The sequence below is a fragment of the Myotis brandtii genome, unplaced genomic scaffold, assembly GCF_000412655.1.
Source record: "Myotis brandtii unplaced genomic scaffold, ASM41265v1 scaffold898, whole genome shotgun sequence".
Classification (NCBI taxonomy): Eukaryota; Metazoa; Chordata; class Mammalia; order Chiroptera; family Vespertilionidae; genus Myotis; species Myotis brandtii.
In genome coordinates, this window is record NW_005371683.1 from 1,822,791 (window position 1) to 1,834,678 (window position 11,888).

At 54.3% G+C, this 11,888-nt stretch overlaps 1 protein-coding gene across 1 annotated transcript in view; it reads left to right on the forward strand.

Annotated features, from left to right (window-relative positions):
* Nucleotides 1-6,217, forward strand: part of KLHDC8A (kelch domain containing 8A) — a 22,624-nt gene extending 16,407 nt beyond the window's left edge. Inside the window, exons 4-8 of the mRNA XM_005885288.2 lie at nucleotides 1-366; nucleotides 3,054-3,218; nucleotides 3,448-3,663; nucleotides 4,246-4,347; nucleotides 5,195-6,217. Of these exons, the coding sequence (XP_005885350.2) occupies nucleotides 1-366; nucleotides 3,054-3,218; nucleotides 3,448-3,663; nucleotides 4,246-4,347; nucleotides 5,195-5,388 (1,043 nt within the window). The 3' untranslated portion in view covers nucleotides 5,389-6,217. The remainder of the gene's footprint in view (nucleotides 367-3,053; nucleotides 3,219-3,447; nucleotides 3,664-4,245; nucleotides 4,348-5,194) is intronic.
* The last annotated feature ends 5,671 nt before the right edge of the window (nucleotides 6,218-11,888 follow it).

Sequence of the window (11,888 nt, forward strand, 5' to 3'; positions counted from 1 at the left end):
CCAACGTCAAGGACTTCCAGTGGAAGCGCCTGGCGCCGCTGCCCAGCCGCCGCGTCTACTGCTCCCTGCTGGAGACTGGGGGGCAGGTCTATGCCATCGGGGGCTGTGACGACAACGGCGTCCCCAGGGACTGCTTTGAGGTCTACTCCCCCGAGGCCGACCAGTGGACGGCCCTGCCCCCCCTGCCCACAGCCCGGGCTGGGATGGCCGTCATCGCCCTGGGGAAGAGGATCATGGTGATTGGGGGGGTGGGCACCAACCAGCTGCCCCTGAAGGTGGTGGAGATGTACCACATCGACGAGGGCAAGTGGAAGAAGAGGAGCGTGCTGCGCGAGGCCGCCATGGGCATTTCTGTCACGGCCAAAGGCAAGTGGGGCAGGGGCCGAGGGTGGGCGGAGAGAAGGGATGGGGAGACCACAGGGAAGGAAAGGGGTGGGAGCAGCACTGTCACATTCCTGATCCCGTGTGATCCTTACAGTAGGCACTAAAACTAGAGACCCAGTGGCTGTATTTTACAGATGGCAAAACTGAGACTCGGTGAGTGAAGGGTCTAGTTATCCCACATGATGCCACATCTCCACTCCACCTGGCTCCTCCCTAGGCCGGAGGGGAGGGGAGGGGTAGTGCAATAGCTCTGCACACCCCTTCTCTCAGCCACACGCTCCAGCCCACCATCCACAACACCATCCCCTGAAACTGCCTTGCACCTGCCACCACCTCCAGACACATATCTGAGGTCCTGGGGGTGTTCACACCATCATTGCCCCAACACCAGGCTCCACTGAGGGGGCTTTGGGGCCTGATTGCAGGGCCCTCTCCCCACCCTCAGGCTCTCCCTCCGTCTCCTAATCTCTGAGATATGGATAAGGGTTGTGCTCCTGCAGCATCTTACCCACCTTGAGTTCTCGGGGCATGGGTGTGCTGACCATGTGGTTTTATGATTCTCATTTCATTTTCTCCAAGCCCCTACTTCCCTTTGCTTCTGGCTTGGAACAGCCCAGAACATAGAGGGAGCTCCAAGAGTTCCTCTTGTTAAAATATAAAGAGTTTTATGGGAAATGGCCCAATAGGAATTAGGATAGTCCAAATCCAGACAGACTTAATGGGATGCAAGCTTCCCTCCCTCTCTGGCAAAATCATCCAGCTGCCTGCTGGGTCTACTGTAGAGTAGGAACCAGTATCGCCCGAACACCTGCTCTGTCCCTGCCACAGGTCTAGGTCCCAGTGGGGAGAGAAAGATGCAGGTCTGGTCTCTGCCTTCAGGAACCCAGGTCTGACCAATGTAGGTGACCAGAGAGAAACTCTAGCCCAGAATCCTTCAGGGCACAATGGAGCCTCCACAAACTCCCAATAAGAAGATGGAGGCCCATCCTTATCCCCAAGCCTCAATATATGGTGCTAAAAGATTAAGAACTAACATTTATCGAATCCTTACCATAGGTGTTTTATATATATTAACATCTTTGATCCTTTGATCAGTCTGATGAGGTAAGTGCAATTATTATCCTCATTTTAGAGAGAAGCAATGGGAGGCCCAGAGAGGTTAAAAAACTTGTCAAGGTTGCACAGTAAGTGACGATGGAGTCTGTGCTCTTAACTGCGGCACTGAATGGGTTCATCAGTTAATTTAATAAGCATTTATATGCCTGCATGCCAGGCATTGTCCCTGATGCTGGGGTCACAGATTAACGAATTCTCAAGGACCTACAATCTATTGGAAGAAATAGACAAAGATTATTTTAGTAACGTGCGGTGCCTAGAGCGATGCAGGTATCATGCAAGCACTGAGCAGGTGCTCTCAGCCCATCCTGGGTGTTCAGGGACCCCAGGTGAGTGTGAAGGAATGAGTGGAGGGGACTGGAGGATTCCCAACTGCAGGTGTGTTTTGGGCGGCACAGAGCTGGGAGAGGTGGAGCTTATATAAGGTAAATTCATTAGCAGGCTCCACCTCCTAGCCTCAGGCTAGTGTTGGGGTTTTTGTTTGGTTTGGTTGGTTTTTTTCCCCCAAGTAGGATTAGAAAGTAGAAGGAAATAGTACTCATCCCTGAAATACCCTTGAAGAACAAAGTCCTCTGAGAGCCAGAGGTGGTGAGGACTGACTACTGAGAGGTGGGAGTGGGCTCCAGGGAAATAGAGAGCCCTGTGGGGGGCTGTGCCCCTGACAGGCTGCAGGAGGTTCTGGGGTGAGGCCCAGGGACACATGGATGCCTTGCCCATCCTCTCCGGTACAGTGGCAGAGAAGCGCCTGGAAAAGGCACCTGCAGCCCAGAGCAGTAGAGCATGAGGGAGAGCGTTCAGCTCACTGCCCGGCAGCTTCTTGAAGGGGCTAGTTTTCTCTCCTCCGAGCCTCGCCCTCATACACCTCTAGCCCCAGCCCATTCCGTGCAGTGCCTCTTGGAGCCCACTAGCTTCCCAGTTCATGAAGGAGGATAGTGGGGAGGGGAGGGGGTAGTACAATGGCTCTGCAGACCCCATGGGGGTGGCAGAAAATGAGAGAACCAGCGGCAGTCCAGTGTCCCACAAGGCCAATGGCAGCAGGGCTGACCTCATTCCCAAAGGCTCCTGCTAGTTGCAGAGAGTTCCAGTCTCAGAGCACCTGGGCCAGGCCACTTCTGGGGGGTATCAGGGCCATGTCCCTCCTCTTCCCAGCCCCTCCGGCTGCCCAGGAAGGAGAATGGAGGGGACCAGACCTACAGAGGATTGTCCAGGTCTAGACTCCACCGCAGGCTGCTCCTACGTGAGGCCTGGTGTTTCGGGCTTAGCTAATGGCTGGACACAAGGTAGCTAAGACATGCAGGCCTGACATGGCTTCAGGAAGACCCAGGCTCAACTACAGCAGGACCTTTTCAGTGTTGCCTCAACTTCCTGTGTGTGTGTGTGTGTGTGTGTGTGTGTGTGTGTGTGTCAATCTCCCAGAGCAGTGGGTGGGAACCGGGGCCTGGCTTCATTGCTGGTGTTCAGGGAGTTACCAGAGCCTGGCTGTAATAGGTGATGAGCACAGCTCATGGTGTCTGTGAGCTGAGCCAGGGGTTGCACGTGGCCTTTCTCCTTAGATTACCGAGTGTACGCGGCAGGCGGGATGGGCCTGGACCTTCGTCCGCACAACCACCTTCAACACTATGACATGCTCAAGGACATGTGGGTGTCGCTAGCACCCATGCCCACCCCGCGATACGCGGCCACCTCCTTCCTTAGAGGCTCCAAGATCTATGTGCTGGGTAAGGACGGGTTGTCTGTCCCACATCAGTCTTTCCTTCCCTCCCTCCGGTCTGTTCCCACAGGAAGCAGTGCTGTGTGTTGAGCATCTCCTTGTCCCTAGGGGGAAAGCATGCTGCCCCATCCCTCAGGGAGCTCCTCTATGACTAGGTAACAGGCAGAAAGGGAAGCCCAGGCCAGTCCTCAGGGACTTACTCTTCTGCCCACCCCCCACCCTGCTCTGGTCTCCAGGAGGACGACAGTCCAAGTATGCAGTCAACGCCTTCGAGGTCTTTGACATTGAGACTCGCTCCTGGACCAAGTTCCCCAACATTCCCTGTAAACGGGCCTTCTCCAGCTTCGTGACCCTGGACGACCGCTTGTACAGCCTGGGAGGCCTGCGGCAGGGCCGGCTCTACCGGCAGCCCAAGTTCCTCCGGACTATGGACATGTTTGACATGGAACAGGGTGAGCTGGGTGCCATCTGCCTCTGGCTGACCCCCCCCCCCCCCCCCCCCCCCCCCCCCCCCCCCCCCCCCATACCTCTCTCCCACCCGCACTCCCAGGTCCACTTACCCAGCTGGGTGAGCCTTTCAGACATCTTAACATCCCTTTCCACTCAGGGATTCTCTTAGACCAAATTCTTTCATCTGTACTGAGCTCCCTTTGGTGGGTTGGTTTGGTTTTTATCAAAGCCTTTTCCACCCATTGTCTCTTCTTACAACATCCAGGCAGGGCCACGGGAATCATCATAGAGAATCAGAAGGATCCTGACCCCTATGCTCACTGCCTCTCCTTAGCTTTTTTCCCAGCTTAGAGCCTGTTGAGATCAGAGGTAGAACAGGTAGTTTGTTGTAGGGGATCATAGTTCCTAGCACCGCAGCAGACTTGGGAGAGGGTGTTAGCCACGGAGAGTGTCATTCAAACAGCTGGAGGCGTTGTATAGGTGGAGTGGAGACACTGCCTAGGGTGAGAGCTGTTTGGGACTCAGTGTGTATTCGGGTGCTGGGGTCGCATCTAATTCTCTCTGTATTCTCCCATGGCCTGCAGGGGGGTGGCTGAAGATGGAACGCTCCTTCTCCCTCAAGAAGCGTCGAGCAGACTTTGTGGCTGGCTCTCTGAGTGGGCGGGTCATAGTGGCCGGAGGACTTGGTAAGGATGGGGCGTCAGGCTGGTATTGTGGTTCCGGTGCTTGGTGGATCGTTGGCACTCTGCGGGAGCAGGAGAAGGAGCTGGTTCCTTGCACTCCGCCCGCCTCTGCTTTATTCCTAAGAATTCACAACACTCCTTTCTCCTAGCCTGGACTGCACGTGTCCGTATGTGGGCCTGATGTAGTCTTTCTGTCCCCTTACACAAGGGACACGGAGGCCCAGAGAGCATCAGCAACATACTGATGACCATGTAACACGGGTGCTCAGCACAGACCCCTGGGGGACCTGGCCAGGAATGACAGAGGCAGGAGTGTGGCGGGGATTGGCCTTGGTCCTCTCTGACCACATCTTCTCCCTGGATTCCCAGCTCCGTTATGGAATAGGAAGCAATTTGATCACACATGTTAGTGCGATGAATTCAGGACGTGCTGTATTACCCTTCCTCCCAGAGGCAGAACCCCAGCAGCAACAGGGGAGAGAGATATATGGGCAGCGGGCTTCCAGGCAGCCAGCGTTCACTCAGCGTGGACAGACTCCAGTTCACTGCCTCATAAAAGGAGCACAGTGAGAGCTAGACCACGTGGGCTGCTTTACGTACAAGGCAGGGAGGTAACAGTGTCTAGAAACTTCTGGTAAAAGCGGGAGATCGGGGAAAGAAAGCTTACTCATGAAGATATGAAAAGATGGAAAGTAGGGAGGGCAAAGTGGATGTTTGACCAAAGCTACTAGCCCGGGGTAGGGAGGGGCAGTTTAGGAAGTTGAGGCTGCTTGGCCGACAAGGGAGGTGGGATGACTGCAAGGCATGGATGGGTGGCTGGACTCCCTTGTAAGTTCCGGTTCCCTTTCAGGGAACCAACCCACTGTCCTGGAGACGGCAGAGGCGTTCCACCCAGGGAAGAACAAGTGGGAGGTGCTCCCAGCCATGCCCACGCCCCGCTGTGCCTGCTCCAGCATTGTCGTCAAGAACTGCCTCCTGGCTGTGGGGGGCGTCAACCAGGGTCTGAGTGACGCGGTAGAAGCCCTGTGTGTCTCTGACTCCTAGCTGTCCTGGGCCCAGCGCCTTTGCCCTGGACCGGATCACCTGACTCTTGACAAGAGGAGTGGTCTTGTCAAAGCAGTTTGGGCTACTTCCCTGATGCCAGTGGGGCCAGGCTCTGGGGCTTAAATGACCTCCCTTCACCTCCTAATCCTACCACATCCTAGGAAACTGTAGGGAGTCCTAATGACCTCCAGCCCCTGGTTGGAGCTCAGCAGACCTCGGGGGAGAGTCCTCACTTACTGCTCAGGCAGAGAAATGTACAGCAGTATCCCCTACCTGCCCCTCTCTGAGTCCCACCTCTCCCCACCTCCAGAGGATGCGCTGCTGCTGCTGTCCTTTCCCAGCTCTCAACGAGTTTGAGGGGCTCTTAGGATGGAAAATGGAGAAGGGTTGGGGACACCCAAATGCCTCTTCTCTCCCTTGGCCTACATCCCTTCCCCATTTGGTGATCAACTGTGAGCCTGCCCTGGACCTCATCTTCACAGCAAGAATTGGCCTTAGAGGCAGCTGAGTTGGAAGGAAAGTCATGGACTGATCCCTGTCGGCAGCCTTGGCCAGGAAGGACCCGGGCCTCTCCAGGGTCCTCGATGGGAATGTGATGCTGGGGAAGGAGCCGACTCCACCCAGCCTCTGCTCCCCGCTCCTCTCCTCACTGTTTCTCCTTCTGCCACCCCTCCCCACCAGAGGCCTGGCCCTTCTGTCACCAATAGCCCCAGAGTGTTTCTGTGTGAAACCTCATTTACACTGTGGCACCAAAATCCACAAAGGATGGATTAATTGCACTCCGGTTATCTGCAGCAGCACAATGATTAAAATCTATATTCCTATCTTCCCTGGCATCTTGGTACCAGGGTGGGGTGGACTGGTGTCTTGATGGTTAAAGGGGGGCCCCATGAAACAGTCCCTCTGACCTTCTCAGGCTAAAGAGGGTCCCAAGAGGCCACCTATTCCTGGCTGTGCCCTTTGAAGGGGTTACGCTGTCAAGCCAGCGCTCCCCCACCCGGGCACCTCACCTCTAGTGAAACAGCCTAGCTTCCTTTTCAGAAGAATGGAGACTCCACGGATGGGTTGAGAAAAGGTTGCGTTCAGTAACTGACGGCTTCAGGCTGCTCCTCACATCCAGCCCCCATGCATTTAGCTTCAGCTCATTTCTGTCTGGCCCCAGAACTTGAAGAACATGCCTCCTTTTAGCTGGTAGAGCACCTCTTTCTGATTCCCAGGGATTTTTAAAAGCTGTGCTGGCACCAGGGATACAGACATGAAAAAAGACCTGCTCCTGTGTGGCTGCGGGGGAGCCAGAGAACACCACGCGATGTTCCGATGTTCGCTTGTTTCTCATGAGGCAGGAACAGAGGGCCAACGCCTGCCTGTCTGCCTGGATCTGGGGCAGGGACTCTGGGAGTCACCTCCCAGAGGCGGGGACTCTGCTGAGCGGCACAAGTGGAACCGGGGACTTTCAGAGCTGGGCCTTTTCTCCTCTGGCACCTGGCCTTTGTCCTTACATGGTCCCTAGAAGGGTACTGCCACCTGCTGGCCCTGCCTCGCCTTCCCGCCCAGCTAGAGGCATCCTGTAGCCACGGGTGCCCCCTGGTGAGCCGACTGCAGAGAAGCCTTTTCTATTGATTCTGGACACCCCTATTTCAGCTCAGCCCCTTGAAATAACTGTTAGAAAATGGGGCTAAGGAGCCGCAGGTACTGAGGGTGGAAGATCACATTAAGAGAAGCCCTGGTTTGGTCTCCCCATTCCACTTCCATTTCTGCACTGTCCTCGCCACCCTCCCCAAGAAAGGGGTTCCCCACACTCTTTCCTAGAGGAAGCCAAGCCTAGCATGTGTGTGGGTGGGGTGTATGGGGCTTTCCATGTGCACAAAATGGTACCAGATCCGTGGATGGGACTGAGGTGTGCTAAGACGGTCGAAACCTTAGGGATACAGCCAACCCTAAAAGGTTCTTTCCGTTATGAGACTGGGGGATTAGCCACTGTGAGGGCCACCCAGGGCCAACGCTGGTATCTTCTGAGGACTCACCTCGTGGAGGTCCATTCTGGGAAGATTTTGGGGGGGGGGGGCAGGGAAGTAGGAAACATGCAGTGGCAAACCTCATGGCCATACCTCATAGTGCCATGGAGGCAGCTCAGGATCTAGGGTTGGATGTCATGGCTCCAGGCCTGACTCCTACCCACCTCCAACAGGCTTTCCTGTCACCATCTACTCTGGGAAGTTCCCACCCCTTTCTTGCCTTCACGCCCCAATCTATAAAACAAGAGCCACTGTGATGCCATCGCACAAGGTGGCGGAGCCCTGCTTCCTCCTCAGATCCACTCTATGAGGCAGGTAGGATCGTCCCATCTTGTGGATCAGAAAACTAAGGCTCAGAGAGGTTATGTACCTTGTCCAAGGTCACAGGCTGGTAAGTGACTGAACAAGGTCTGATTCTAAAACTTATGACCACACTGCATTGCCTCCAATGAAATAGCACCCAGGAAAATCGAGAACATCAACTGCGCTATCCTAGCTTCAGGTCCCAAATGTCAAACCTCGAAGGACGAAGACTTTCTGTTCCAAGGAATTAGTATGAGGATTGACAAAGGAAAGACTGGGAAGGGGTAACATGAACTGAGCATAGAACAGTCCTGCGCTAATATCCAAGGAAAGTTCCCTTCTAGCTGTCCCATTCCATTGGCTAGTCCACTGCTTTGTTTAACCCTGGACGCCTATCCTGTGCCTGGCTCAGTACCCGGTTCCAGGTTCCTGCCGCCCAGCCGTTGCAGCCTGGAGAGGCAGATGGGACGAAATCTGCAGTTACTGTTTAATGAGATGAGATCGCTGTCAGCCTTTGCTAGCACAGCCCAGAAGCGACTCACCCGTGGTGGCTACAGAGAGCCCAGCCAAACTGTGGATGTCAGGGCAGGGTTCCAGAAAACAGATCTCAAAGTGCACTCTGAAAGAAGAGGGAGACCAGCCAGGCAGGGAGGAGGGTCCCAGGCTTTGAAGCAAGAGGGATGGTTTGAATCATGCCTGTCTTGTGCTAATTGATCTTGGGATGTTGTTAACCTCTCTGAGTCTCAGTTTCCTTATTTGTCAACTGGGCAAAAGAAGGCCTCGCTACGAGGTTACGAGCCCCCTACTTCACATAAAATAATTCACTTACATTGGGTGGGTAGCTCCATTGTTATTTTTGTTGTTGAAGGAGCGGTAAAGGGGTTTACAAACCCACTGGGGAAAAGGGTTTGATTTACTGGGGGGACAGCACCACTTGGAGAGTCTAAGGAGACGGGGTTGGGAGTGCAGGCGGGCACATCAACATGGGCCTTAAGGAGTCTTGACTTCATCCATATGGGACATTGGGAGTAACCCCCAGGCCCATCTATAGCCCGTGGCTGGCACAGGATCGGACCCAGGAATCAGCAGTATTTCAAACCTCCTGCCTAGGGATGGGCTGCCCTCTCTCTTTGCTGCGGGCTCTGACAGGAGTGTCATAGGTCAAGATCGGGCTTTTTATACACTGTGGTGGGGGCGGGGGGCAGCCAGCCCTATTCATCCAGGCTACAGCCCCCAGCACCCATCTGTGCCAGTGTTACTCAGGGCAAGAGAAATGCTGCCTCCCGCCTTCTTCTCTTAACACGGCCAGGAGCTGGGGACCTGGCTGAGGAATGTGCTTTGCTTGGGATTTCCAGGCCAGGACCAGCGTGGGAGGCCAAGGGCTCAGATTGCCAGTGGGAGCCAGGCACGGGGCAGGGAGGCGGCACTGGGCAGACCTCCCTCGCTCCCTCCTGGGCACATAGCCCATGCCCTGCCCTGCCTTGTCCTCGCTGGCCGCTGTGGAGGCAGAGCCCGGAGGAAGAAGACACTCAGCCCCTTCAAGGGAGTGTGGAGTCCTGAGCCCTGAGCCCACTACCCACCACCATAACCCCCGGGCTGCTGGGAGGGAGCCTTTAACAGTTTACAGAGAGCCCCCTGTGCAGGGTCCCCTTTGATCACTGAGGACCTAAGAACCAGGGAGACGGAGACATCTGCCCCCATCATGTGGCCAGCAAGGGGCAGACTAGATGTAGAACCCCACCCTCTGACTTCTACTCTGAGACTCATGTACCCCCTGCCTCATCCTTATCAACAGATCCTGTATCGCAGGATCTGACCCAAGGCCCCACTTCATAGGATTAGTGGAGGATCAATAAAATAGTGGATGTGAAAGTGTTGACCCCTCCCCCATAAAGATGAAGGGTTGTCTTTATATTTATTTATACCCCATCTCAGTCCATCAAGGATCCCAGATGACTTCCAGCAATTGTACAGCAGGGTTAGTCAGTGGAAAGCACAGTACGTGGCAACTCCTGGTGCCCAGTGGATGAGCCATGAAACCTTTACCCCAGTCGTGAGCAAGGTCCCTCCACTTCCCTCCCCACAGCACAAGGTCCACACCTCAGAGACCAGGACTAAACACAGGAGTGAGGGCCAGAAAAAGACAAAGGCCTTTTGGTTTTGCCATTAACAATGAGATGAGGAGATCCTTTCAAAACCACTGACCCGAAGCCCTAGACTAAATCTACACAAATATCCACCCACCCTGCCTCCCATCTCTCAGAATCCCCTTGTCTGGCGTTTAAAAAAACATCTCTGATAACAGTTTAAAGGCCCTTTCTCCTCTCTGCCAAGTCAGGCTGCTCCCTCCTCCCACACACAGCACTCCAGCCGTGGCCAGTTTTCATGGTCACTTCCTAGCTCTGAGCTTATCTTAACTGTCCTCTGTCCCCAGTCATAGCAGCTGTAGCTTAGGGAGTCTGATAAGCCCCTTGTTGTCATAGACACCCCCCTGATCCCCGCCAACACACACACACTGGGTCTCTGCCAGGATTGGGGGAGGAGACTTGGGGGGACAAGAGCCCTGAAGAGACCCCAAGCAGACTATGGGAAACCATCAATCTGACGTGATGGGGGCCGGCTTCACATCTTACATCCCACAGCAAGCCCAGGAGGCGGTCATGAGCCACATTGCAGGGTGAGTAAAGTGGGACATCAAAAAGCGTGGTCTAGCCCCAGCCAGTTTTGCTCAGTGGATAGAGCACTGGCCTGTCGACTGAAGGGTCCCCAGTTCGATTCCAGTCAAGGGCACATGCCTGGGTTGTGGGCTCGATCCCCAGTAGGGGCCTGCAGGAGGCAGCCGATCCATGATCCTCTCTCATCATTGATGTTTCTATCTCTCTCTCTCCCTCTCCCTTCCTCTCTGAAATCAATAAAAATGTGCAAAAAAGAAGCATGGTCTACGTGAGCCTTGGGCAAATCAAGAAGCTGCTCTAAGCCACAGCATGATGGCTGAGAGCACTGTTTCTGGGGCCAGGTGGCCAGGGCTTCGATCTGGCTCCCCCACTTGCCAGCTTCGTGATCCCCCAGAGGCAGTTATTCAGTTGCTCAGGGTCTCCGTTCTCTCATCTGTGCGATGAAGACAATCACCTGCTTCTTAGAGTTGCAGTGAGGATTGCACTCATTCAGTGGCTAGCACACCGTGTGTTCGCTGTATGCGAGAATCATTCTCATCTACAGAGTTGCCGAGGGAAGACAGTCATAGCCAATTAGCGGCAGAGCAGAGCAGAGCACCCCCAACATGCAAGTCTGGGGGTGGGAGAGGGAATGGGTTCCTGAATCTACTAGTGAAGGGATCAGTTACCAGGTGAACAAAAGAGCCGAGTGACTGAGATTTCTAATCTGTTCCTACTTAGATATTGCAGAGAAGTTACAGCAGAGTGGAAATGGAACGCGGAGTTGATTTATCCAAATGCCTTTTTAAATATATATTGATTTCAGGGAGGAAGGGAGCGGGAGAGAGAGATAGAAACATCAATGATGAGAGAGAATCATTGATCAGCTGCCTCCTGCACGCCCCCTACTGGGGATCGAGCCCGCAACCCGGGCATGTGCCCTTGACGATTTATCCAAATGCCTTTTTAAATATATATTGATTTCAGGGGGGAAGGGAGCGGGAGAGAGAGATAGAAACATCAATGATGAGAGAGAATCATTGATCAGCTGCCTCCTGCACGCCCCCTACTGGGGATCGAGCCCGCAACCCAGGCATGTGCCCTTGACCGGAATCAAACCTGGAACCCTTCAGTTCACAGGCCGATGCTCTATCCATTGAGCCAAACCAGCTAGGGCCAAATACCTTTTAATATATATTTAAAAGGCAGTGCCCAGGAGGAAACTGCCTCCAAGAGTGAAAGTCCTTGGTCATGACTCTAGTGTGGGTTGGTGGTTTTTTTAAAAAAAGGACTGGAATCCAGGACTCCTGACTTCTGTCCATCTGTGTGTGCTCTCCCTGCCACTTCAGTCGGGGAGACAGGGAACTCTCTGGCTTGGGGAGAAGAGCTAGCTTCTTCGTGGGTCACATCCCTCCTGGGCCTGGACAGTGAATAACATGAAGTTCCCATTGCAGTCAAAAGCTTGGGGACGGTTTTTGGTATTTGCAGCACAAAATCCCCCTAAATTCCTGGTGAGCCTTACCAGGAT